Source organism: Xenopus tropicalis, chromosome 3 (genome assembly GCF_000004195.4).
Source record: "Xenopus tropicalis strain Nigerian chromosome 3, UCB_Xtro_10.0, whole genome shotgun sequence".
Taxonomy (NCBI): domain Eukaryota; kingdom Metazoa; phylum Chordata; class Amphibia; order Anura; family Pipidae; genus Xenopus; species Xenopus tropicalis.
The window spans coordinates 134,605,332-134,632,841 of record NC_030679.2 but is presented as its reverse complement, the minus strand read 5'-3'; the positions used below and the strand labels follow the sequence as shown (position 1 = coordinate 134,632,841).

General features: G+C 45.3%; 2 protein-coding genes across 9 annotated transcripts in view; one reads left to right on the top strand and one right to left on the bottom strand.

Annotated features, from left to right (window-relative positions):
* The window catches only part of pkn1 (protein kinase N1), a 40,684-nt gene extending 17,958 nt beyond the window's left edge, over positions 1-22,726 (bottom strand). For 2 of the 8 annotated variants that reach the window (XM_004918886.3, XM_012953137.2), the window contains exons 1-9: positions 22,496-22,602; positions 14,972-15,079; positions 12,154-12,336; positions 4,925-5,366; positions 4,675-4,814; positions 4,022-4,136; positions 3,233-3,378; positions 2,826-3,030; positions 249-434 (exon numbers count right to left, since the gene is read on the bottom strand). In XM_004918886.3, coding sequence (XP_004918943.1) covers positions 249-434; positions 2,826-3,030; positions 3,233-3,378; positions 4,022-4,136; positions 4,675-4,814; positions 4,925-5,366; positions 12,154-12,201 — 1,282 coding nt within the window. In that variant the 5' untranslated portion in view covers positions 12,202-12,336; positions 14,972-15,079; positions 22,496-22,602. Of the gene's footprint in view, positions 1-248; positions 435-2,825; positions 3,031-3,232; positions 3,379-4,021; positions 4,137-4,674; positions 4,815-4,924; positions 5,367-11,195; positions 11,373-12,153; positions 12,361-14,971; positions 15,080-22,495; positions 22,603-22,637 lie in introns of those variants that run through there. The other 6 variants (XM_004918890.4, XM_004918891.4, XM_004918882.2 and 3 more) reach the window with 5 other exon arrangements.
* A 40-nt stretch (positions 22,727-22,766) lies between these two features.
* The window catches only part of ddx39a (DEAD-box helicase 39A), an 8,024-nt gene continuing 3,280 nt past the window's right edge, over positions 22,767-27,510 (top strand). Inside the window, 4 exon segments of the mRNA NM_001016000.2 lie at positions 22,767-22,940; positions 25,559-25,771; positions 26,763-26,983; positions 27,186-27,369. Of these exon segments, the coding sequence (NP_001016000.1) occupies positions 25,564-25,771; positions 26,763-26,983; positions 27,186-27,369 (613 nt within the window). The 5' untranslated portion in view covers positions 22,767-22,940; positions 25,559-25,563.

Here is a 27,510-nt window from a genome sequence, read left to right as displayed (position 1 = left end):
GCCAAAAAGCTATTATTGCTTCAAAGGGTGGGTCTACAAAATAACGTAACATAGGGTTGCATGCAATACAGACATGCAATACATACAGAATATTTTAATCAATTGTATTTTTTAGAGATTAAAATCTAATTTTGACCTTCAGAACTTCAGAATTTTGAAAGAACAACATTTCAGCGTAGGATTTGCAAAAACATAAATGGTCATTCTATCAACTTCTCTGGACCTGAACACCTATATTCTTGTTGTACCTGACAGTTCCTCACTGCGACTCAGACTGGCTGTGCGTGAGTACATGTTCCGCCCAGTCCGTGTTCTCATGGCAAGGCCTTCTAAGGGGCTGACGTTGTTTGGTAACCGGGTAGGGGAGGCTCGTGTTCTTCCAGGCACCATGTCTAGGATTTTAGTGCAATCCACAATACAAACCTCTAAGACACCTAAAAAGAAGAGAGCAGACTTAAATTACCTTGGATATGTCTGTGAATTAATCCTTATAATTGCTTGATCTAAAGGAGCACAAGGTCCAGGAGATTAACATTAAAGTCAAAGGGCAGGCAATTCCAATCTAGAAATCACACAGGCTGCCAAATGCTGGGAACTAGCCCATGTCCCACTGACCTTAATGTGATACTGACACATTCCTATAATGAATCACAACATGTCAATCACTAATGCTCCTCACAGGCCACCAAGTTATAGAAGACCTATAGATGAATTGCTTCCCCCCCCCAGCCTAATATGACAATGGCTCCTTCTGTTTAAAGGTATCAGAGTATCTGGCACTGCAAGTACCTCTGATTTGGTTGGCTTGAGTGGGATTTTTTTAAAATAAGCACCATTTGCCTTCCATAGCTATAGTAGTAATTTGTCAGTGCCACTTTAAAGAAACTGTAACACCAAAAAATGAAAATGTATCAAAATAATTAAAATATAATGTACTGTTGCCCTGGTTAAAGTTGTGTGTTAGCTTCAGAAACCCTACTATAGTTTATATAAATACCCCGCTGTGTAGCCCCGGGGGCAGCCATTCCTGTACTGGTACAGCTGGGGTGTTTGCTACAGAAACCCTACTATAGTTTAAATAAATACCCTGCTGTGTAGCCCCGGGGGCAGCCATTCCTGTACTGGTACAGCTGGGGTGTTTGCTACAGAAACCCTACTATAGTTTATATAAATACCCTGCTGTGTAGCCCCGGGGGCAGCCATTCCTGCACTGGTACAGCTGGGGTGTTTCCTACAGAAACCCTACTGTAGTTTATATAAATACCCTGCTGTGTAGCCCCGGGGGCAGCCATTCCTGCACTGGTACAGCTGGGGTGTTTGCTACAGAAACCCTACTATAGTTTATATAAATACCCTGCTGTGTAGCCCCGGGGGCAGCCATTCCTGCACTGGTACAGCTGGGGTGTTTGCTACAGAAACCCTACTATAGTTTATATAAATACCCTGCTGTGTAGCCCCAGGGGCAGCCATTCCTGCACTGGTATAGCTGGGGTGTTTGCTACAGAAACCCTACTATAGTTTATATAAATACCCTGCTGTGTAGCCCGGGGGGCAGCCATTCCTGCACTGGTACAACGGGGGTGTTTGCTACAGAAACCCTACTATAGTTTATATAAATACCCCGCTGTGTAGCCCCGGGGGAAGCCATTCCTGCACTGGTACAGCTGGGGTGTTTGCTACAGAAACCCTACTATAGTTTATATAAATACCCCGCTGTGTAGCCCCGGGGGAAGCCATTCCTGCACTGGTACAGCTGGGGTGTTTGCTACAGAAACCCTACTATAGTTTATATAAATACCCTGCTGTGTAGCCCCGGGGGCAGCCATTCCTGCACTGGTACAGCTAGGGTTTTTCCTACAGAAACCCTACTATAGTTTATATAAATACCCCGCTGTGTAGCCCCGGGGGCAGCCATTCCTGCACTGGTACAGCTGGGGTGTTTGCTACAGAAACCCTACTGTAGTTTATATAAATACCCCGCTGTGTAGCCCTGGGGGCAGCCATTCCTGCACTGGTACAGCTGGGGTGTTTGCTACAGAAACCCTACTATAGTTTATATAAATACCCCGCTGTGTAGCCCCGGGGGCAGCCATTCCTGCACTGGTACAGCTGGGGTGTTTGCTACAGAAACCCTACTATAGTTTATATAAATACCCTGCTGTGTAGCCCCGGGGGCAGCCATTCCTGCACTGGTACAGCTGGGGTGTTTGCTATAGAAACCCTACTATAGTTTATATAAATACCCTGCTGTGTAGCCCCGGGGGCAGCCATTCCTGCACTGGTACAGCTGGGGTGTTTGCTATAGAAACCCTACTATAGTTTATATAAATAAGCTGCTGTGTAGCCATGGGGGCAGCCATTCAAGCTGGAATAAAAGAGAAAAGGAACAGGTTACATAGCACATAACAGATACATTCTGTAGAATACAATTGTGTTTTACAGAGCTTATCCATCATCTGCTATATAACCTGTGCCATTTAGCCCTATTCGAACTGAAATATCCCTGTGGCTACACAGCAGCTTTATATAAACTATAGTACTGTTTCAGAGACAAACACAAAACTTTTACCAGTGCAGGGCAACATATTATTTTAATTATTTTGATACAATTACATTTTTCTTGGTGTTATTATTCCTTAAATATTACCATTAGACAACTACAAAGAAAAAAATAATACATATACCTCCATCTGTATTATTTTCCCTTTGTATTTGTCATTGCTGACAACACTATGGTAAAATAATAATCGCTGGAGGGATTCCCATTAAAACGGCTTGGAATTACCATTGAAAAAGACACATTCCTATTTAATATGCAAGGTTACCTGTGAGAGGAGCGGGCTTGGAGACACTACTGTAGGGAGTTAGGAGAGAGGAGGCATCAAGTCTGGAGGGAGAACTGTGCAGAGCCAGCTCCTCTCGCAAGATACATCTCTTGGGGTGATCATGTGGTAATTCATCGAGGCACCTCTGGAGTGAGAGCGCTAGCAGGTCTGTCCTCTGCTGAGACTCCAACAGACGAGCTTGGACCTGAGGAAGAGACAGTGCAAGATTTAAGGTAAGTTTAATTTCAAACATAACTTTAAGTATTCAAGAAATGTTGTGTTCACTTATTGGTTGTCTATAAGCCTATAAATAACCAGCAACATTCAGCACTTGACAATTTTATCAGACAAAAACAACTGTATGAAAATAAAATACAGGTTTGTCCTTAAAGAAAAGTAGATGACACCTCATTGATTGCACTCCTGTCCTGAGTTCTTGCAGCTCCCAGCATTCTTAGAGCATTCTCGGCTCCCTCAGCCACGGCTCGCTCCACCCGGTAGTGATGCCTTGCTTCCTCAATGCGCAGTTCATTGTGTAGCACCTCAAGGGCACCTGTCAGATAAAATTTCAATGTAGGTAACTAATCTCCCAGAAATGCCATTCCACCGGCACCAAGTGAATCACTTATGAAAAACGAAGCGATATATATATAAGTCCTGCAAAGTTGCCTGCAGGAGGAAACTTCATGTGACTTTGGAAAATAAAGTTACGCATATGCCTGTCCTCTGCTGATTCACTTTATTGCTGGTGGAAAGGCATTTCAAGGAGATCAGTCACCGAGATTAACCACAAGAGACTAATCGCCCCATGGGCCATAAGTCTATGGCACACAGAGCTACTTGTCACAGCTACAAAATGCCAGAAAATACCCTGCCTTGAGAATTGTCTCTGCCAAAACACACATAGAGACAATTATTAGTATTGTCTATTTTGTAGCTGCAACGAGTAGGTGGCTACAAGCAGCTCCATGTGTTATTGCCCTAAGCAGTAAGTAAAATCTAACACAGAGTTACAAAGGGAATAGATGAAAAAGTGTTTGTAGAGGTGTATTATCAAATTTCTGACAGTATGATGAATAATGAGACATGGCTTCATACAATTTGGGGCAATGACACTTAGCCCTGAGCAAAGGCTATTGCCCCTTTTATTACCTATACTGTAGTTGCTTACTCTCAGACATAACTCATAACGTTACCTTCCCCTGCACCAGAGGTGTCCTGGCTCTCCTTGTAGATCTGTGCACGAAGGAAGCGGATTTTTATATCACTCTCGGATAACATCTGATGGGTGGCTGAATGTAGTTTCTTGTCCTACCATACAAATGACACAATCAAGCATCAACCAGAGATACAGCTGCCCTGTATTTGCTATTTTGTTTCAAAAGTGACCACATGTAATAATGCGTTCATCAATTTTTCACCCAAATTAACACTGACAGCCCTAATTGCATTTGCGTTAAAGGAGAAGGAAAGGCAAAGTCACTTGGGGGTGCCAAAATGTTAGGCACCCCCAAGTGACTTCAATCGCCTACCTTTTACCCCGGCTGGTGCCCCTGTTAGGAGAGAACAGCACCAGCCCGGGGTAGCTGCCAGCGCTTCCTCCTTTCTCGCCACGCGCATGCGCAGTAGAGTGAAAAGCCAAGCTTTAACAGAGAAGTTGGCTTTTCACTCTACTGCGCATGCGATTGTCCGGGACATTCGGCTGCAGCACGAGTAGGAGCACCAGCCCGGGGTACAATGTATGCGATTTAAGTCACTTGGGGGTGCCTAACATTTTGGCACCCCCAAGTGACTTTGCCTTTCCTTCTCCTTTAACCCATATACAATCTGACATCCTCTTCTTTCTCACCTTGGCTCCTCCTTGGCTGTACATCTGCAACATATTCTCTGCTCCTTTTCTCATTCGCAACTCAATGTCTAACTGTCGCTCTAGGCCCAAGATCTTAGATCTCTGTCCATCAGTGCGCAGACCTGGAGAGTGGGGGTCGGCTGGGATAAAGTGGGAAATAAAGTTGTTGTTAGAGAGACACATATTGTTACGTATGCCAGAGAGAAATCTATGATATAGGCGGCAGTAATATGTTGGGAGATAAAAGTACCTCCAGTAGATACTGGAGAAGTAGGAGTGGTCTCTAAATCATCCAGTTCCTGTTTTAAGCTCTCCAGTCTCTTTTCACATGTCCGTAGCATGGTTTCTACATGTCCCAGGTTCTTGCGCTCCGTGGTGGCTCTTCGAAGCTTTTCCGCACCTTCCTTTATCTTCAGCTCCCTACTAATCTCCTTGCGGAGTCGATCTCTCTCTCCTTCAAACCCATGTGTTTCCCCCCTCTCTCCCTCCATCCCCTGCTGGTCTCCTCTCTCAAGTCCCTCTGTTTCCTCTAAAGAGTCCCCTTGTTTAACCTTCTTGCTGTCTCTTTGTGTTTCCATGCCATCACTTGGACACGTCTCTTGGACTTCCCCCGGTTGTCTGTCTCCTGATTGTGCCTCTCTTCTTTCCCCCCTGCTCTCCTCTCTCAATATGCAGGGAGTGCAATTGTTAACCTGTGAAATATAACACACATTTATTATTTATGGAAACAGCACTAAAAGCTATATATATATTTATTTGTGTATCGCTACCCATACCTAGGCCCTTGTGGCTGGCACAATGATCTGTAACGCAAACTATCTACTGAATGGTAGTGTGTTGGGGGTTTCCTTAATGGAGAAGGATCTAGGGGTTTTTGTTGATAACAAGTTGTCTAATGCCAGGCAGTGTCATTCTGTGGCTACTAAAGCAAATAAAGTGCTGTCTTGTATAAAAAAGGGCATTGACTCAAGGGATGAGAACATAATTTTGCCCCTTTATAGGTCCCTGGTAAGGCCTCACCTTGAGTATGGGGGCAGTTTTGGGCTCCAGTCCTTAAGAAGGATATTAATGAGCTGGAGAGAGTGCAGAGACTGCAACTAAACTGGTTAAGGGGATGGAAGATTTTAACTATGAGGTGAGACTGTCAAGGTTGGGGTTGTTTTCTCTGGAAAAGAGGCGCTTGCGAGGGGACATGATTACTCTGTACAAGTACATTAGAGGGGATTATAGGCAGTTGGGGGATGTTCTTTTTTCCCATAAAAACAATCAGCGCACCAGAGGTCACCCCTTTAGATTAGAGGAAAGGAGCTTCCATTTGAAGCAGCGTAGGTGGTTTTTCACGGTGAGGGCAGTGAGGTTATGGAATGCCCTTCCTAGTGATGGGGTAATGGCAGATTCTGTTAATGCCTTTAAGAGGGGCCTGGATGAGTTCTTGATCAATCAGAATATCCAAGGCTATTGTGATACTAATATCTACAGTTAGTACTAGTGGTTGTATATATAGTGTATGTATGTGAGTGTATAGATTGGTAGGTGTGGGTTAGGTGTGCTGGGTTTACTTGGATGGGTTGAACTTGATGGACACTGGTCTTTTTTCAACCCTATGTAACTATGTAACTATGTAACTATGTAACATATTGCATAATTGAACAAAACATGTTGATTACACTAATTTGGTCTAACCTTTCTGTTTAACGGAGGCTAATGAATCAGCTGTATTTTCATTTTGATGAGCTTTATTTTATGGCACCAGCAGCCAAGAAATACGCCCTCTTCCCCATCAGTCTATATTATACTTATATTATATATTATGCTATTAAACTCGGCTGCCGCCATGGCTACACAGCAACTTATTTATTTAAACTATAGTAGGGTTTCTGTAGCAAACACCCCAGCTGTACCAGTGCAGGAATGGCTGCCCCCGGGGCTACACAGCGGGGTATTTATATAAACTATAGTAGGGTCTCTGTAGCAAACACCCCAGCTGTACCGGTGCAGGAATGGCTTCCCCCGGGGCTACACAGCGGGGTATTTATATAAACTATAGTAGGGTTTCTGTAGCAAACACCCCAGCTGTACCAGTGCAGGAACGGCTGCCCCCGGGGCTACACAGCGGGGTATTTATATAAACTATAGTAGGGTTTCTGTAGGAAACACCCCAGCTGTACCAGTGCAGGAATGGCTGCCCCCGGGGCTACACAGCAGGGTATTTATATAAACTATAGTAGGGGTTCTGTAGCAAACACCCCAGCTGTACCAGTGCAGGAATGGCTGCCCCCGGGGCTACACAGCGGGGTATTTATATAAACTATAGTAGGGTTTCTGTAGCAAACACCCCAGCTGTACCAGTGCAGGAATGGCTGCCCCCGGGGCTACACAGCAGGGTATTTATATAAACTATAGTAGGGTTTCTGTAGCAAACACCCCAGCTGTACCAGTGCAGGAATGGCTGCCCCCGGGGCTACACAGCGGGGTATTTATATAAACTATAGTAGGGTTTCTGTAGCAAACACCCCAGCTGTACCAGTGCAGGAATGGCTGCCCCCGGGGCTACACAGCAGGGTATTTATATAAACTATAGTAGGGTTTCTGTAGCAAACACCCCAGCTGTACCAGTGCAGGAATGGCTGCCCCCGGGGCTACACAGCAGGGTATTTATATAAACTATAGTAGGGTTTCTGAGGCAAACACACCAGATGTACCAGTGCAGGGCAACAGATGTATTGTAATTACTTTAAAAACTTTCCTTTTTTGGTGTTATTGTTCCTTAGGACTAAAATGTCCAAAACCTTTATTTAGTACTTATTTACTACCACTGTTGTGACTCAGACTGTAATATAAAAGTAATTTATTAGATTTAGGCCTTATTTGGCCAACCACTCACTGGGCCAAATCAAGCTGATCCAATTACTGGATGGGCCAATGGCTGGATTATACAGAGAGGCCTACAGTCCCATCGGATAAGGACTGCATCAACACACCAATACAATTCCTGACACATGAGTCAATCACACCTGCCCAATTGATATCTGGCTAAATATCAGTCGGGCAAGCCCTATGGTGGGCCCCTGGCACAGGCCAATAAGCTGTCAACACAGTCTGGAAGGAATGAGTCTGCAGCTTTTTTAAGCCTTTAATAAGCATCTCTAAAAGAGAACAGACCCCTTAAAAACATGAATATATATATATATACAGTATATACACCTACACACACTATACACACACACACATATAAACAAGAAATCCTCTACACACATCCATATCAAAATAATGTCTTTGCCTGTATGAATTGTGTGGTCAGTGTTTAATAATTAAGCACATTGTTCCCATATATAGATAGATACAATTATATAACCATATCAAAAGACAACAGAAGTGTTCAAGTAAAACTTTATATTAAAGACCACATACTAAGTATATTTTGGTCTGCTCTCCATATATTTTGATACTATGTATATCTGACATAAAACTGTCTCGGCAATAGCCCCATATTCCGCTAATCCTGCCACTTGCTCTAGCCAACCACAAGCACGAGGGGACAGGACCATATATGTGCAGATGTGGCCCCCTTCCTGATGTTAATTCCTGCGTCTGACTTGGGAATTAACAGAAGAAAAAGAACAGGTCTGTTTTCCAATGATCTATAGGCCCTATACATGCTTATTTCCATCCCAGTTCAGGTCAATAAGCATTTCTGTATATTGTGAGTAATCAGAATTTATGTGCTTTTCCAGCAAAACTACTAACACAGGCCAGATAATGGATAGTGAACAGAGAGATGACGAGCCTCTGCTAATCCAGATTCATTTGTCAGATGTAGGATTTGGAGAATACTGGGGAGGTACTGGTACACTCTCAGTGACATACATCAAGAATCTCTGCAAGCCTGGCTCCCTCTACTGGCCATATTGCAAACTATGAGGATAAAGTAGCACACATGCACTTTTTTAATGGGGAACCTGATCCAAACACTGCATATTGCACAATAAAACTGAACATAATTCTAAGCAACTGTAAATGTATTTGCAGTTAAAATTATCTATCCCTATTTGTTCTCTATGGCAAAAGTCTGTTCTCCTTCCTGTTGGTCAGGCCAGCTGTCTTCTATTTCAGGAGTCGGAACCAGCAGAACAAAGAATATAATATGCCAGATACTGCTTTAAACAGCAATGAGTGTTACAGATAACTACGATATGTGAGAGGTGCAGGATTGGAGACACAGCTGTAGGAAGTTAGGGGTAGGGATGCACACCGACACCGGATCTAGCTATGGTGCTGCTGGGACAAAAGAGATAATAGGGTTGATTCACTAAAGGTCGATAAGTGTTATTGCATGCTTTTTTTGCGTCAAAATTGACGCGAAAAAAATGCGCGATTCACTAAAGTTTTGTCACATTCGTTAAGTGGCATATCGCGTGCGTTAAATAGCGCGCTACCGCATGCATTAATTAGCGAATAGAAATAGTATTAACGCATGATTCACAAATACATATAAAGTGTTAAACGCGCTAAATACTGTATTAGTCTATGTGAAAATTAACCCCTACTTGGGGCAGGCGGTAATTATAGAAAAGTACAGTAAATGAGCTTTTGGCAACACAATATGGACTTTGCAGTGGGATTTATTCAAGTCTGTGTTGGCCCCAGAGTGACGCAGCCTCCAGTTTGCAGGGAACGACTATTTGTGCACGCTGCGTTAATTAGCGCGCGTTGCGTCAATTACTGCACGAAAATGGTCTTCGTGAAAATACAATTTTTAATGCATGCTATAAATAGCGCTCGTTTTAACGCACTTTAGTGAATCAACCGGCCTAGTCCGACCCTGCAGACATCATTCACGTGCTCACATACACACCAGAAATGACGCCAGGCAGATGGCGTAAATATACGGCGAACTGTGTCCGATTTGCACCAAAGCGAAGTTGCGTCCATTTTGATGACTTGGATGCAGTTGCACCAGACGCAGCACAGTCAGACAGGGCACAGTTGTGTCCCATTCAATGCAAACAATCTGCACACAATGGTGCATGAATTCTGGGGGAACATTGCATTTTGGGAAAAAAACAAGGCAATTGTGCCTGAAATTGCACTTTACACGCTGCCTCTAGGCCAGTGAACATGCCCTTACATCTTTCAGACCTATGGCACACAGGGAGTTCTGACCACTACTGCCCTCCAGTGGAGAACAGCAGCAATCAAAATGCCCAGTCCACCTGTCACTGCTGAATACTGAATGCCAAGTGCCCTAGTGACGCAGCAAGCTCTGCTCCCATGAATTATATACAAGTGGATGCTGTGACACAAGCATTCATTCATGCTGCACTCAATTGAAAATCTTTACAGTCACTGAATGGCTAACATTAGTTGAAGCAAAGTACACAATGCAAAGTAAACAGAGGCGCTGACCTTTAAATATATATTTCAATTATATTTTAAATACTACAGACACTGTAAGAGAAAACAGCACAGCCCTACTAAAGCGTGTATAAGAAAAAAAAATTATATTGTAATAATGGGGGTTGTTACAGATCCATTTAACCTGAAGTCCATATCACGTGGGAATCTCTAGCTGGTGGTTAGTAATGCTATTTTGTTGCTTTGCCCACATGATTTGTAATATCCCTATAATTGAAATTGGGGGGGGGTATATTATCCACTATAAAAATTATCCTCAACTATGCTTCTGATGGTTTTATCTGGGTGCTCCAGTTTCCTCCTGAGTGTGTGAGGGAAAATAGATTGTCAGCCCAAGTGGGCCAGGGCCTAGTGTGAATGATTGTCTTCTCTGTTTAGTGAAAGTAGGTCAGAGCTACAAACATAATCACAAACACAATCGGAATAAACTGCAAAGAAAGAAATGTAATTATTTGAAATGATTGAAAAGGTTGTTTATCCCTTACTGCACTGCTGGTTCTGTCTCTAGAATCAATGTAGCAGAAGTCGCCCCTTGCATGCTTTTTCACAGGTCTGTTCATCAGCTGGCAGGCCAGGCCAGAGAACAGAAAGAGTAAAATATTGCTTTTAGTAGCAATTTATACATAACTTTTGGGAATGTGTAATTAAATTGTACTGGGAAGTTGCTTACAATGGCAAGTTCTTTCATTGGGCAGAATGGTATTTCTGGCTTTACAAAAGAATGGGACCAGTTCTAGCAATAAGCTAAGTCCCGAGATAGATATAGCCAGGCAGATACAGTGATACCCAGACACATGTTCACAAGTGCACATAGCTGAAGAGACATATGGTCAGGCAGTCGCTAACTTCCGTATTGCCTTACTTCCTGGCACACTCCCTGCTCTGCTTAATGTGGTTCCGTTAACCCCGTACTGTACCGGACACCCTACAGAGAAACCTCCGTGCCACCTAACTTACTGGCCGCCGTTTGTTTAACCCGAAGTTGAAAATTACAGCATCAGCTCCCCCATCAACTCTGGCTCAGTTTAGCAGAAATGGCCTTCCTCTCCAGCAGATAATTATCATTTGACCCCGTCTTTTGCCCCTAGTGCCTAATTAACCCTTACCCAGCCATAGATCTTCAGTTAGTTGTCACCTCTTGCCCTTCGCTTTGTTTAGGGTTTCAAGATGAAAACTTGGCCGACACAGAGGAAGTGCTCTAACCTCGCTGGAGAAAAGGCACAATGGTGTGACACATTGATATGCAGCCAAAGTATCTGTTACAGGGGAGGTGACACAATGGCCAAGGGATACATGAAAAAAAGAGACTAGGCTCTATAACATTCTTTTAAAGCCTTGCAATGATATTCACTTGCGTGTATTTACAGTAAACAATGACACCTAGGCAGCCCACCCATAAGCACTCTCACAGCTACGCACTCACTCAAATATTCACATTTATCAGCCAGCAAGTTCTGTTCTGTTGGAATCCCTCCAAGGTCTACTCCCAATTGCATGTGTTGCACTCTCTGCAAGATAAAAGGACTCTCAGTGTGACCCGGGTCCCTGAAGCATCATATATACCATTCTGTTAGTGACATATGTTGTCTTTGACTGGCGCAGGCAGGTCTGGACTGGGAGTCAAAACAGGCCCTGGCATTACCCCCACAGGCCTAATAAATAGTGATTTCCTATGGCATCTTATAGAAGCCCCTCTGGCATTTGCCAGAACCCACAGATTACCAGTCCAGGCCTGGGCACAGGACACTTCTACACTTATATATCCTCCTATTGGAATGTATTGTGAAGCTATCTGTGACTCTTCTCGGTATGCCAAATAATAAAAGTACAAGTAAATGTCCAATGGCATTTGGAGTGGCCCTGGAGGCACCAAAACCCCTGCATCCATCCCTCTGACCTTTTAAGTGACAGACACAGGAACTGTACGGCCCAGAGCAAATCAATGGAGTCGCACCTTCTGCTGCACACACCTGCACCTCTCCATCCTACCCAATGGCTCAGTAAGAAGTCACTGGGCTTGGACCAGTAACACCCATAATGTCCTTTACAGTGTTGCATACACACCTGTACCTCTCCATCCTGCGGCCCTGGCCCAAGCGGAGTATGCGGCATGGTGCGACACACACCTTGTGACGCTCACGGTGTCGCCGCTGCCTCCCACAAGTCACACGCAGGACAGATCTCTTCTGAGACTTTCTTACACACACACAGTGGCTGCTTCTCTTTGTCGGTCCCTCCCTGCATTTCCTGTGGATGTACACATCTGCAAGGCTGTATGAAACTGCTTGTGAGCCAGTCAGTAACAGTACCGCACTACACAAGTAAAGGCACCACACTGAAGCCTTTAAGTCGAAAATAAACAATGACAACAAAAATCCTTTAAAGTTAACAGACTGACTATTTTTAATCTGTCCAGGATAGGTCAACCCCTCGAGATTATTTTAGGCAGTGCTCTAGGGTGTGTCCTGGGCTGGAATGTAATATAAGTAAGTGTGAACAAAGAAATACCGTGACTAAATATTATATACAAATGCATTGTGCTACAGACCCTTAGGCAAAGTAGTGGGTGGTATTTGTCACAAGGAAACATGCACTTCTATCTAACCATAGGGCAGGCAGTAAGCACAGGGCTCCCTAATTGCCAAGTTCAAATGAGGGAAAGGTAGGACGCCTTCTTGCACGCCCTGCCTTATGAATACACTGCTGAACAACCCAGGCAACTCTGTATTCACTGGGAAAGCGAAAGTTCTTGTGCTGCACATGGAGGCTCAAATCAGGATCAACTGCTGGGCCCACAGACCAATGATCAGACTGTTAATGGGCAAAAACGGACTTGGCAGGAGAAAGTCCTGCAGTCCTCGTCAATACGGGTTTCTAACCTGCCCAATGCATATCAGTGAGGCAGGCTGTTGACTTGGACACTTGCACAGCCAAAAGTTACCGACTTGGTCTAAAGGAGTCACGTCAGCAGCTTATATTAGCCCATTTATGGCCAGGATCACCTTACCACACCTCAGCTGTTATTGAGCTCTCAGCATATGGATGTGTGAGGTACAGATCAACTACCACTTAAAACTTACAAGGATGATAGTCCTGGTTTGGATAGTGTACCCCCTACTGTACAGTATAAGGACAATAAACAGGACTGAGTACGGGGGCCATTAAAAGGCACAAGGCTGCAGGCTGAGTTATACAGGGCTGAGATATAATACATGAGAATCACTCATGTATTATAAGGGATAATGTACCCCCTACTGTAAATGATAAGGATATTAGCAGTCACTGAGGGGTTCTGTGCCCATATAAAGGCACAAGGCTGCAGGCTGAGTTATACAGGGAACTCTGAGTATCACTCATGTATTATAAGGGATAATGTACCCCCTACTGTAAATGATAAGGATATTAGCAGTCACTGAGGGGTTCTGTGCCCATATAAAGGCACAAGGCTGCAGGCTGAGTTATACAGGGAACTCTGAGTATCACTCATGTATTTTAAGGGATAATGTACCCCCTACTATAAATGATAAGGATATTAGAAGTCACTGAGGAGTTCTGTGACCATATAAAGGCACAAGGCTGCAGGCTCAGTGTATATATATTATAAGGGATAATATTCCCCCTACAGCGAGGAGTTCTGTGACCATAAAATGGAACAAAGCAACAGGTTTCTTTATTATTTACATATAGGTATACTTTATGGCTATTTTAAACTAAACAAATCTTAAATGAAAAATGCATGTGTTTGCGAAATACATGCATATGTGGCTATCACCCCCTTTGTGGCAATAGTTTCCTGTCTGGTTGTTAGGACCCTCGACCCCCGCCCACAAGATTCTCACAGCAGCCTGTAGTGAACTGGCTTTGGAACAAAAACAAGGGTGTTTGCTCTATTATTGGGGAGAAGGCTGGAGTTTCAAAGGGGGCTGTTCCTGTAAACTGAGCCCAAAATAATCTGTAAAATATATCCTTATAAGCCATGCCCTCTCTGCAAAATATAAGAATATTATAGGATACTAAAGGTTATCTTGGAGCACCACAGTAATGTAACTCCTTGGTGAATTCTAATATCCTTATATTTTACAACAGGGGTACTTTGTTCCCTAAACAATGGATGCAGGCAGTGCCATCCAATTAAACAAATATAATACAAAAAAGTTTACAAGAATGATAATGATACTATTCACTGCTGCCTACTGGAGGATCACTAGCCCAGAGCCAAAGGGACATACCCTGGTTCATTTGCATTTTTTCTCCACCCACAATTATTTAGTGAGAGTGTTTTTGTGATGATTATCACCTCACTGTTTTGGGTTTGGGGGGCAATGCTAAGTGGGCAGCAAAACGCATGTCAATACATTCAGTTCTACTGTGCAAAGCTAAAAATATTCAAGTCTTTCCCCATGATTAGCCAGCTGAAAATGCTAAAAAAAAAAAAAGCCCTTTTTCTGTTTCCCCTCTGCATTTCTGAAATAAAAGTGACAAAAAACAAAACAAAATATTTTCATCTATGGCAAAACTGTGGCAAGGTTTCAGGTATTCTGTCCAAATATCAGATCAAAAATGGGCCAAAATTACTTTTCAGCCAAGAGAAATGTTCTTATAATGAATTGTTGTCTTTGGGGAATTCTTGTACAGGAGAGAAAAATACTGGTTTGCCCCACTGGATAAAATTAAGTCATAAAGTTATTTTGATAAGAAAATGCTGGTGAAAAAAACATGACAACACCAGTGAATCTAAAAAAAAAATCTTCAGGAAAAACACCTTTTTTTTTTGGTTGAGAGTAAAATTTGACAAATTTGCCCCAAGCGCATAACAAGAATGTACTAATACAAGCATATGTGTAATGTATTTTTCTTTTTTTTACATTTGCATGGTATTTACCTGCTAAATGTAAAGGCTTCCTTAAAGATGTTGTTCTGAACTCAGAATGCTAGGATCCTGCTGACTGATATCCTTTCAGCATCTGTTGCTGCACTTCTTACTGGGCTCCTAAGAGAGTAATAGAAGGTAAAAGGTTAAATGGTTCTATACACTTACATGGATGCAAGCAGGGTCAGGGTTAAACTGGTGAGTGAGGCCCATGGGGGCTGCTACCCCACACCCCCTCACTCACCACTAGCCTCTTCCTACCCCCCCCCCCCCCCCCCCGTGTGCGTACATTATACATATCCCACAATCAGGGAGGAAGGGCAGTGGAGATCGGGTCTGGGTCGGTGAAGGCCACCGAGATTTTCCACAATGTCCCACTGGCCCAGTCCAACCCGGAATGTGCTTTTCTGTACACTATAAAGTACGGATTACTTTCCTATGTGGTAGCTCTAAGTAAATCCAGTACATAGTAATACCACGGTTTGGATGCCTTTTTAACAAGTGAGGAAATGCAGTGCTACTGGAAATAGCCCTAAGCACAAAGTTGGTCCAAAGACTGGTGCGGTTGCCATCTTGGAGTCAGGAAGGAACTTTTGTCCCCTCTGAGGCAAATTGTACAGACTTCAGATGGGGTTTTTTTCCTTCATGTGGCTCAACTATAATATCATATAGGCAAAATCATTGGCAATAGTATTAACATAGTGCGGCATTTGCCCAGAAAGGAAGTGTGAACTGTCCCCTGCAGCTGTCAGCCGTCCTGGCTAAAGCTGGCCATACACGCACCGATAATATCGTACAAAACCTCGTTTCGTACAATATTCAGTGCGTGTATGGCAAGTCAGCGAGTCGACCGATATCGCAGGAGGCTCCTGATATTGGTCGACCAGTGGGTTAAAAGATTTTGATTGGGCGCCATAGAAGGTGCCTGATCAAAATCTGCCTTCAGGGCTGAATCGGCAGAAGGAGGTAGAAATCCTATTCTTTCTACCTCCTTATCTGCTGTTTCAGCCCTGAACGTTAGTGGCCGATTGAACGATTGGTCACACGAAAGATCTCAAATCGCCACGTGTGTGGCCACCTTTAGTCTGTAACACATCGACCCTCACTACCTAGAGAATGGAGGGATGGTTAGCTGAGTTTCCCACTGTGGAAACACATTAGGGTACATTTAGGGTGAAAACACATGGGGCTACTAGTAGCAGCTACTTGCCGTGGCTACTAAAATAGATAATGCTTTATCAGAGGCAATTCTCAGTGGCCTCTCATAAGGAACCTTGTTCTGCACTATATCGGTGCGTGTATGGCCACCTTACGTGAGCACTACGGGGCTCTCCAGCACTTGTGTCCCAGGGTATGGCAAGCAACCCCTAATGAAAATGCCAGAAGAATGCTATCTACATGAATGTGTCAAGTCAATAGTCTGGAGGAGCTTGGGCTGTTGTTCCTAGTTTCCAGCAAAACCAAAAGCACTTATTCACATTGACAATTCTGTGTTTTTTGGGGAAGGTTCCATCCTACTGCCGCACAATAATGCATCCATGCAAAAAGCTGTACAGAAGGGGTTTGCTGAGATAGGAGTGGAAGAACTTGACTGGCCTGCACAGAGCCCTGGCCTCAACCCAACTGAACACCTATAGCATGAACTGGAATGCCGAGTAGGAGCCACACCTGATAGCTCAGGTGTGGCTGATAGCTCAGTATGCTCAGGCCAATATGTCCCAATATCAGTGGAAACATGTCCTTCCTAAGGGTCACAAAATGCCCACTTTGTTGTGGATAACTCATGGGTGAAAATAAGCAAACCCTGAAATAACCCATTATCACTATGCTAAGGATATTAAGACATTTTGTGCATGAAGCTACAAAAAAATGCCCTCCCACCGTTCTCGCTGGTGGGATGGCATTTCAGGGAGATTAGTCGCCCACGACAAGGGAGACTAATCTCCCCGTCTGTCACATACCTAAAGCTACTAAAGATGCCCCTCCCCTTTAAACAAAACAGGGATTGTTTGTCCATATATTCCAATACATTCAAGCTGGCCAACTATGGCAAAGTCATCCCTGGTCTGGCCTGTCCAAGGGCTAGAATCTTGCACTGGGCTGGAAACCCATGGGTGCCCCACCCAATTCAAGACTTTAGCCCTCTGTAACTGAGCAGGCTACTTCCCTTTGAAGTAGAGCCACCGTTGTGCAATTATGCAAGATGTCTCAGTGCGCATGAAAACACAAGAGCTGCAAGTCAGCACTACGGACATTATTCAGCACACACACATCAGTCACATGGAGTCAGTTCTCCCAGTTTGGACCTGAATCTAGTTTAGGTTAGAAGCTTCCTACATGAGCTCTGCCTATGGCTACAGGCAGTTGACAAGAGAGGCCTGAACGCAGCCTTCCCCAGTATTATTGCCGACATGACAGGAAAGGCTACTGACTGGCTACACTATACACTGTGTAACACTAAGGGGCCCATTCATTGAACCACAAAAAATTTTTTTCTAACTTCTAGAACTTTTCATAATGTCCACACGATAATTTTATTAAAATTTCACTACTTTTTCGTTAACTTCCACGAAAAAGTCGTATTTTTCGCAAACACTATGACCATTTCGGAATTCAATCACACTTTGGTATCGTGACTATCTTTTGGTCAGGTTGGATCTGAAGAGTGCCATTGAGTCCTATGGACCAAAATCATGCATTGAAGGTTTCAAAGCCAGAAAGGGTTTTTGTGCCGTTTATGAACGTTTGGATCCGAAAATTTTGTGACTTTCGGAACGCAACCACAATATTTTCTTATAACCGATAAAAGAATTTTCGTGACATTTTCGAACGTCAGAAATTATCGTGTAATTTTTTGTAATCATGACAAAAAAATTGCGGTTTAATGCAGTGTTTTTCAACCTTTTTTGGGCAAAGGCACACTTGTTTCATGAAAAAAATCACGAGGCACACCACCATTAGAAAATGTTAAAAAATTTAACTCTGTGCCCAGCAGCAGTGCCCCCCTAGTACATTGGTGCCCAGCAGCAGTGCCCCCCTAGTACATTGGTGCCAAGAGCAGTGCCCCCCTAGTACATTGGTGCCCAGAAGCAGTGCCCCCCTAGTACATTGGTGCCAAGAGCAGTGCCCCCCTAGTACATTGGTGCCCTGCCTACGGCACACCAGGCAACATCTCGCGGCACACTAGTGGTTGAAAAACGCTGCTATAATTGACTATTTAATAGCCCCTATGTGGACTAGCAGCCTACAGAAGGCTCTGATTGGCAGCACAACTGTTTTTTATGCAACCAAAAGTTGCCTCCAATTCAGGAATTCAAAAATAAGCCCCTGCTCTGAGGCCACTGGGAGCAATATCCAAGGGGTTGGTGAGCAACAGGTTGCTCACAAGCCACTCGTTGGGGACCATTGCCCTAATATAATAAATCCCCCAATGTATCTGTATGTCTTTTCTTGTCTATCTAAAGCTTCTTGTATACACAAGGCTGAAGATTTGTACAACTACTATGAACATGTAATTATTAAGAACCAACATATTCCAGAAGGGGTTATTAACATTTAAAATAACTTTAAGTATGTTGAAGAAATTGCTATTAGGAAACAATACTGTAACATTCTGTCACAATAACAGTGAAATTGTAGCAAAGAGCAGTAGTTTTTTTGGCCCTTTATATATTGGAAAAATCACCAACCACTACATTCTCTGCTCCCTCACTATTTGAAATATATTGCATTAAATATCCTGAATCGAAAAAGCTTCTCTTGATTATTTCAGCACCACTAAATTTTGGCATTTTATTCGATTATTATATTATATTCAGTTCGTACTTACCTTTTCACTTTTCTCTATTTAAACTTTGATGTTTTTTTCTAGTAATTTCACATTTTATTAAACCTGAGTTTTCATTATTGGTTCAGCTCGTATAGGTTTCTTCCACCGCAGCCATTAATCTCCCCGAGTTGTGGCTGGCCTTTCCCACCAGCAATAAAGTGAATCGCTATTGGAAAGACCTATTTTTTATGCTGTTGCGCAGAGGTGCCTGCAGGAAACTTTGCGCCACTTGGGAAAATGAAGGGACGTATATGCCTTCCCGCTTTATTGCTGGTGGAAAGGCATTTTGAGAGGATTAGTTGCCCGTGTTACCCAAGACTTAACTGCAGGCGGAAGGCCACTAATCTCCCTGTGGGCCATCAAATCAAATTATTTCTGTTTGCATTTTCGTAATTATGATCCGAAATTTTCGTATTGAAACGATCGATTGCGATCACTAAATTTTTGCACCCGAACGATTGTAAATGGCGGGAAAACCTTTCTGACTTTGAACCTTCAGTGCATGATTTTGGAAGCCTCCCATAGGGCCCAAGGAAAGTCACCCATAGGGCTCATTGGCACTCTGCAACTCAAACCCGGCCCAAGGAAAGTCTCCCATAGGGCTCAATGGCACTCTGCAACTCCAACCTGGCCCAAGGAAAGTCTCCCATAGGGCTCAATGGCACTCTGCAGCTCCAACCCGGCACAAGGAAAGTCTCCCATAGGCCTCAATGGCACTCTGCAGCTCCAACCCGGCCCAAGGAAAGTCTCCCATAGGGCTCAATGGCACTCTGCAACTCCAACCTGGCCCAAGGAAAGTCTCCCATAGGGCTCAATGGCACTCTGCAGCTCCAACCCGGCACAAGGAAAGTCTCCCATAGGCCTCAATGGCACTCTGCAGCTCCAACCCGGCCCAAGGAAAGTCTCCCATAGGCCTCAATGGCACTCTGCAGCTCCAACCCGGCCCAAGGAAAGTCTCCCATAGGCCTCAATGGCACTCTGCAGCTCCAACCCGGCCCAAGGAAAGTCACCCATAGGGCTCAATGGCACTCTGCAGCTCCAACCCGGCCCAAGGAAAGTCTCCCATAGGGCTCAATGGCACTCTGCAGCTTCAACCCGGCCCAAGGAAAGTCTCCCATAGGGCTCAATGGCACTCTGCAGCTCCAACCTGGCCCAAGGAAAGTCTCCCATAGGGCTCAATGGCACTCTGCAGCTCCAACCCGGCCCAAGGAAAGTCTCCCATAGGGCTCAATGGCACTCTGCAGCTCCAACCTGGCCCAAGGAAAGTCTCCCATAGGGCTCAATGGCACTCTGCAGCTCCAACCCGGCCCAAGGAAAGTCTCCCATAGGGCTCAATGGCACTCTGCAGCTCCAACCCGGCCCAAGGAAAGTCTCCAATAGGGCTCAATGGCACTCTGCAGCTCCAACCCGGCCCAAGGAAAGTCTCCCATAGGGCTCAATGGCACTCTGCAGCTCCAACATGGCCCAAGGAAAGTCTCCCATAGGGCTCAATGGCACTCTGCAGCTCCAACCTGGCCCAAGGAAAGTGTCCCATAGGGCTCAATGGCACTCTGCAGCTCCAACACGGCCCAAGGAAAGTCACCCATAGGGCTCAATGGCACTCTGCAGCTCCAACCCGGCCCAAGGAAGGTCTCCCATAGGGCTCAATGGCACTCTGCAGCTCCAACCCGGCCCAAGGAAAGTCAGCCATAGGGCTCAATGGCACTCTGCAGCTCCAACCCGGCCCAAGGAAAGTCTCCCATAGGGCTCAATGGCACTCTGCAGCTTCAACCCGGCCCAAGGAAAGTCTCCCATAGGGCTCAATGGCACTCTGCAGCTCCAACCTGGCCCAAGGAAAGTCTCCCATAGGGCTCAATGGCACTCTGCAGCTCCAACCCGGCCCAAGGAAAGTCTCCCATAGGGCTCAATGGCACTCTGCAGCTCCAACCCGGCCCAAGGAAAGTCTCCAATAGGGCTCAATGGCACTCTGCAGCTCCAACCCGGCCCAAGGAAAGTCTCCCATAGGGCTCAATGGCACTCTGCAGCTCCAACACGGCCCAAGGAAAGTCTCCCATAGGGCTCAATGGCACTCTGCAGCTCCAACCCGGCCCAAGGGAAGTCTCCCATAGGGCTCAATGGCACTCTGCAGCTCCAACCCGGCCCAAGGAAAGCCTCCCATAGGGCTCAATGGCACTCTGCAGCCCCAACCTGGCCCAAGGAAAGTCTCCCATAGGGCTCAATGGCACTCTGCAGCTCCAACCTGGCCCAAGGAAAGTCTCCCATAGGGCTCAATGGCACTCTGCAGCTCCAACCTGGCCCAAGGAAAGTCTCCCATAGGGCTCAATGGCACTCTGCAGCTCCAACCCGGCCCAAGGAAAGTCTCCCATAGGGCTCAATGGCACTCTGCAGCCCCAACCTGGCCCAAGGAAAGTCTCCCATAGGGCTCAATGGCACTCTGCAGCCCCAACCTGGCCCAAGGAAAGTCTCCCATAGGGCTCAATGGCACTCTGCAGCTCAAACCCGGCCCAAGGAAGGTCTCCCATAGGGCTCAATGGCACTCTGCAGCTCCAACCCGGCCCAAGGAAAGTCTCCCATAGGGCTCAATGGCACTCTGCAGCCCCAACCTGGCCCAAGGAAAGTCTCCCATAGGGCTCAATGGCACTCTGCAGCTCCAACCCGGCCCAAGGAAAGTCTCCCATAGGGCTCAATGGCACTCTGCAGCTCCAACCTGGCCCAAGGAAAGCCTCCCATAGGGCTGAATGGCACTCTGCAGCTCCAACCTGGCCCAAGGAAAGTCTCCCATAGGGCTCAATGGCACTCTGCAGCTCCAACCCGGCCCAAGGAAAGTCTCCCATAGGGCTCAATGGCACTCTGCAGCTCCAACCTGGCCCAAGGAAAGTCTCCCATAGGGCTCAATGGCACTCTGCAGCTCCAACCCGGCCCAAGGAAAGTCTCCCATAGGGCTCAATGGCACTCTGCAGCTCCAACCTGGCCCAAGGAAAGTCTCCCATAGGGCTCAATGGCACTCTGCAGCTCCAACCCGGCCCAAGGAAAGTCTCCCATAGGGCTCAATGGCACTCTGCAGCTCCAACCCGGCCCAAGGAAAGTCTCCCATAGGGCTCAATGGCACTCTGCAGCTCCAACCTGACCCAAGGAAAGTCACCATACCGAAACTTGAATGAATGCGCAATTTTCGCACTCGTTGCGTTGTTGACACGTAATTTTTGTCTCAAAGTACGAAAAAGTCACGCAAATTAACGAAAAAAATCGCAGAAAATACGCACATTTGTATAAATAAAAAAATACAAATTTTTGGTATTCAGACTCAATCATACTTTGATAAACGTGCCCCAACCCTAATCCTTTACATTAAATCTGTATCCCTCCGCAATCTCTACAACAGTAGAACAACTGATCAATATGCTTATTTATTTTTTTTATATATATAAATCTGTGCAAATACAAAACCCCCCTGTATATATGACTCCCCCACCTAATTGTGTATATACGGCAATTGGATCCTCTCTGCCCTACAGTAACCATGCCCCTTGGGCACCACGAACACACCCCATGGAAATACAATACGCAGCTAAACGCCAAAGGATTTTTGTCCCTTAATAACATTACACGACATATATCCGCCCACTATTAATAATATTTTCCCCGCGTATCAAAACGTAACCACGTTCGTGTATATTTTCTACTATATTTTATTGCGGTCTTCTAACCTCTCCCTCGGCAAGACTTGAATAAGACGGCTACATAGACTCCCATATTGTATCGACTGCCTAATCTAAGAAACCAACAAAATGGCGGCCAGCGCCGCTTCATAAAGTTTTGTTGAGAGAAAAAAAAAAGGGGGGGCGTTACTGAGACTCCGGCTTCTCTACATTCCAAGGGGATTCGTTGTTGACGTCACCGCCGCCATTAGCCAATTAGGCGCCGAGATGGCCTCAACAAAAGGCCCGCGTCTTCCTTGTTCCAGTCTCGGACTCCGCCTCCTTTCTCCCTCACGTCCAGCGAATCGCGTATAGCAAGTGGCGGGAGCTGGTGTTGCGTGTGGCCAATCAGCGGCGGGGGGAGGAGCCTTGCGTTACTAGGCCTTGTCTTCTTGGGCCGGTGGGTTCGGTCGGGGCGCGCACACGTGGAGCAGGAGCTGCAGCACAGAAAGAGGTGAGAGCCGCTCTCCGAGTAATGAGATCGGGGGGAGGTTGGGGGAAAGCCGGCTACGGCTGACGGGCGGGTCCGGTATATGTATGTGGGTGTGAATGGATATATGTGAAGTCGAGGACCATTGTGCTGAACCAGGGACTCATTCACCTGCGCTTTAGTAGCACCGCTGATGCGCTTAGTTCGCTAGGGATGCTGGGTAATTGAAGTAATTGAGCGGGAGGGAGTCTGCGCGGCCTCTGCTCTGTGTGAATGGAGGATTTGGCGGGATCGCTGGAACTAATGCTACGCCAGTATATAGTAAGGGCCGGCGGTTGTACGAGCGGGGTGCAGCTCCCCAGGCCCCGGCTTTACTCATTACTGGAGGTCACGGCGCGCCGCCTGGGGGAACCGGAAGCGCTGGCCATTATCCCCGCGGCTTTATCCCTAACCGGAAGTCGCGTACCCTGAAGTGAGGGAATGGCTGCGGCTTCGCTCAATGGGCTGCACTTGTGCTTAGCGGGGAGGCCATGTTTGTTTTGTGCAGATCTTTTTCTTATACGATATTGGCACTGTAGGGTTGCTCCCTTATTCCTTGAAAGGGAAACTAAACCACAGAATTAATACTTAACCAATAGTTATTATGTTAAGGGGCCTATTAAAGAATTTCTCTAAATATTTCCCTTATACATTCTTTCCCCTAATCCTCCATTTAGTGATGGGCTGTGTGCTCCCTCAGGGATCAGCTGACCGGAAATAAAGGTTTAACTGTAACAGGAAGTAGTGTGGGAGTAAAAGGCAGAACTCTGCCCATTCATTGGCTGATGGGGCCTAGCATGTATGTGTGCCTTGGCTTGTTTGTGTGCACTGTGAATCCTATGATCCCAGGGGGAGGGCCTTAATTCTTAAAATGGCAGTTTCCTATTTAGGATTACCCAATGGCACATACTAAGTTATATTTTTATGAAAATGGTTTATTTAGATGAAGCAGGGTTCTGTGTAAGCTTATTTACAGAGATCAACATTGCTTGGGGGTGTAGTTTTCCTTTAATGCCTAGATTGTGGCTGGTAGTGGGGAAGTTTTGTCACATCAACTATCCTAGGTAGGAGACTAACACTGATCTTTGTGGGGGTTCAGGCTTGCAGTTTGGGAGCTCATGATGTAGAGCAGGAGTCCCCAACCTTTTATACCCACGAGTCACATTTAAATGGAAGAAGTGTTGGTGCAACACAAGCAAGATAAAGCTTCATGTGGGTGCCAATAAGAGCCAAAATGGGCTACCTAATTGTCCCTATGTGGACTGGTAGCTCTGTTTGACATTATACTTGTTTTTTCTGCAACCAAAACTTGCCCCCTAACCAGAAATTCAAAAATAAGCACCTACTTTGAGGCCACAGGGAGCAACATCCAAGGGGTTGGGGAGCAACATGTTGCACACAAACCACTGGTTGGGGATCACTGCTGTAGAGAGTGCCATTCTGAGACAGTTTGCACTTGGTTTTCAATTTTTATTTGCAGTGTTTGAATTATTTTGCTTTGTTCAGCACCATTCCAGCTGGGAATCTCAGCAGCTGTCTGGTTGCTGGGGTTCAGTTTAACCTAGCAACCAGGCAGTGAGTAAAAAATGAAGACCAGTTGGAAAGTTGGTAAAAATCGGCAATTCTATACCATACTAAATGTTACCCTGAAGTTGAGCCACCCCTTTAAAGATGCCCCATCCAAACTGACTTAATGGCAACAGCCCGTAACTGAATACCCCCCACAGCCAGGGCAGTATGGACTCATCAGTAATCAGGCTTACTAAAACATTAATTACACTTCCTTGTTATAGGCACTGTTATTTAACATATAAAAAGGAAGTGTAATTCATGTGTTGGGGCGCTTGAAAAAAAGGCCAGTTGGGGCCTGAAATGGTTTGGCAACTTTTGAGCAAAGCAAATGCCCTGCTTTATGCATTTTTACACTATAATAACAGGAATGCCATGTTCTTGGCCTACCTACAGCCTCTCCAGGCCATGTGGTGCTAGTACTGCTTAAGGAACTGAGGGAGGGACTCTCCTTCTGGGAACCACTATTATTACAGACTGAAGCATCTTGGGCACACATTTTTGTGGAATTCAAATGCTTCTGGGGTCACTGACCCTCCTATGCAACCAGGCTGTGCTCTGAATGAGAAGGTGGAAAGACCAACTGCAAATCCTGTCATGTTTGTACATGGCACTGTTTACCTTCTGCTATTTAGTTTGACTGTTTGCTCCCCCAGTGACGACCTACATTTACTGTGCAACGTTTGCAGCTACTTTACAGACTAAATCTCCTGTTCAGGGTTATTTTGCTCTGCAGTCCTGCAAACTCCTCAGGTTGAGAGGGAGAGTAGCAAACTGGCATACATGGGGTGACATCTGTGCACCTAGTAGGGAAAGTCTTAGGCTGCATTCAGAGTCATTAAAGCAGTCTCTGTTCCTTCTGCACACACTGCCCAATTCTCAATGTGGCTAACCTCTGCGCAAGGCAACATTGCACACAATGGATTTGTAAGTGAGGCTGAATATTGGCTCCGGCTTGGGGAAGCCTTTGGGGGTTTCAGGTTGTTAATGCCGTTGGTGGGAACAGTGAGTAATGGGGTTCCATTTTATTGCAGCCATCATGACAGAACAAGACGTAGAAAATGAGCTGTTGGATTACGAAGAAGACGACGAGCCTCAGGCACCCGCTGAAACTGCAGCTCCAATCGCCCGGAAAGAGGTGAAAGGCTCCTACGTGTCCATCCACAGCTCCGGCTTCCGAGACTTCTTGCTGAAACCCGAACTCCTCCGATCCATCGTAGACTGCGGTTTTGAACATCCCTCTGAGGGTAAGCAATGTCTACACACAGGCTTAGAAATACAGTGTGAACCGACAGTGGCCCATCAGTAATACCAGTCCTAATTTCAATCTTAACTTTCTTGTGGTTCCTAAGTTGCTTCCAGGTCAACACTTCACCTGCTTTCTTTAGGTCCCCGACCCCCAGGAACTGGGCAGCAGCTTAAATGCCTTGCATAACAACTTAATAAAAGGCATGAATGGAAACTTCATTATTTATGCAATTGTGAGCGTATTAAATCCTATTATGATAAGTAACCCGACCAGCCCCAAAGCTACTGTAAGAGCAAAGATACACTGGGCTACTTAGTAGCAGCAGCTACTTGTCATGGCTACTAAACTCCAGAAAATCCCCTGCCATAGACAATTGTATGTGTGTTTTAGCAGAGGCAATTCTTATTATCCGTAAATGATCAGCATTGTCTATTTTTTAGTAGCTCAGTGTGTCTTCACCCTAACTGTTACTGCCTTCCTACAGCCTGTGACCCAAGCGTTGTCCTTGTTTGGGTCATCTATCCTTATCACTGTGGGAGCAGTTTAAATGCCTTACTAGCTGCTTAATGAGAAGGGTGAATAAGGACATTGATATTAATTCAGCTGTAAACTCATTCTATTCTGATGATTATTGTAAGTAACCCGACCAGCCAGCTAATATAACTGCTCTTCCAAGTTAAGGTTGTGCCCTTGGTTTGATCACTGACCCCAGCAATTAGCTACAGTTGGAATGCCATAATTACTGCTTTATATAAGGTGTTAACTATAAATATAGTAATTATACATATTTATGCAAATGCACCTAATTTAAGATTTCTTTTGTCCACACCAAAGCTGCAATCCCTCTGGGCACAGTTATCATATGGACCCTTAGGTGCTGCCTTAGTAGCAATCTTCCATCCCACTGGTAGAAAAATCAGTTCAGCTTATTGAAATTTAATTTCTCATGTCATTAAATATAAATGTTTCGTTTTTTTTTTTTCTTACAGTCCAACATGAGTGTATCCCTCAGGCTATCCTGGGCATGGACATCCTTTGCCAAGCAAAATCTGGTATGGGGAAGACTGCTGTCTTTGTCCTGGCCACCCTGCAGCAAACCGAAGCCGTGGAAGGGCAGGTGACTGTCCTAGTTATGTGCCACACGCGTGAGCTAGCGTTCCAGATCAGCAAGGAGTATGAGCGGTTCTCCAAATACATGCCGACTGTCAAAGTACGTACTTCATTAATCTCATGTTCTAGATCAGGGTTTCAGCTTGTGGCCTTCCATGTGCTGAGCCACCTTCATATACTGGGAATGTAGCATCCAGGGGAAGCAGGATAACTGGGTGCCATGTACTTGTGTGTTGGGTGCCCTTGCCATTTTTCTGGGTTGAGAAATGCTAAACCTATGAAATGTTCCTTTTTTTTCCCAGGTGGCAGTTTTCTTTGGCGGGCTCTCTATTAAGAAAGATGAAGACACCATACGCAAGAGCTGTCCCCATATTGTTGTCGGAACACCGGGTCGCATCCTGGCGCTCGTCAGAAGCAAGATCCTGAATCTGAAGAACGTGAAACACTTTGTGTTGGACGAGTGTGACAAGATGCTGGAGCAGTTAGGTGAGGATGCCTGTTGGGGTGCATGGCTGCTGTGGCAGAATGGTCATAGACTCTTAAGTAACTGTTCATAGTGTTACATGATGAATAACTCCCATCCTCACACCATTTTTGTTCCTTTACTAGAGGTGGTGTGGGAAGTGC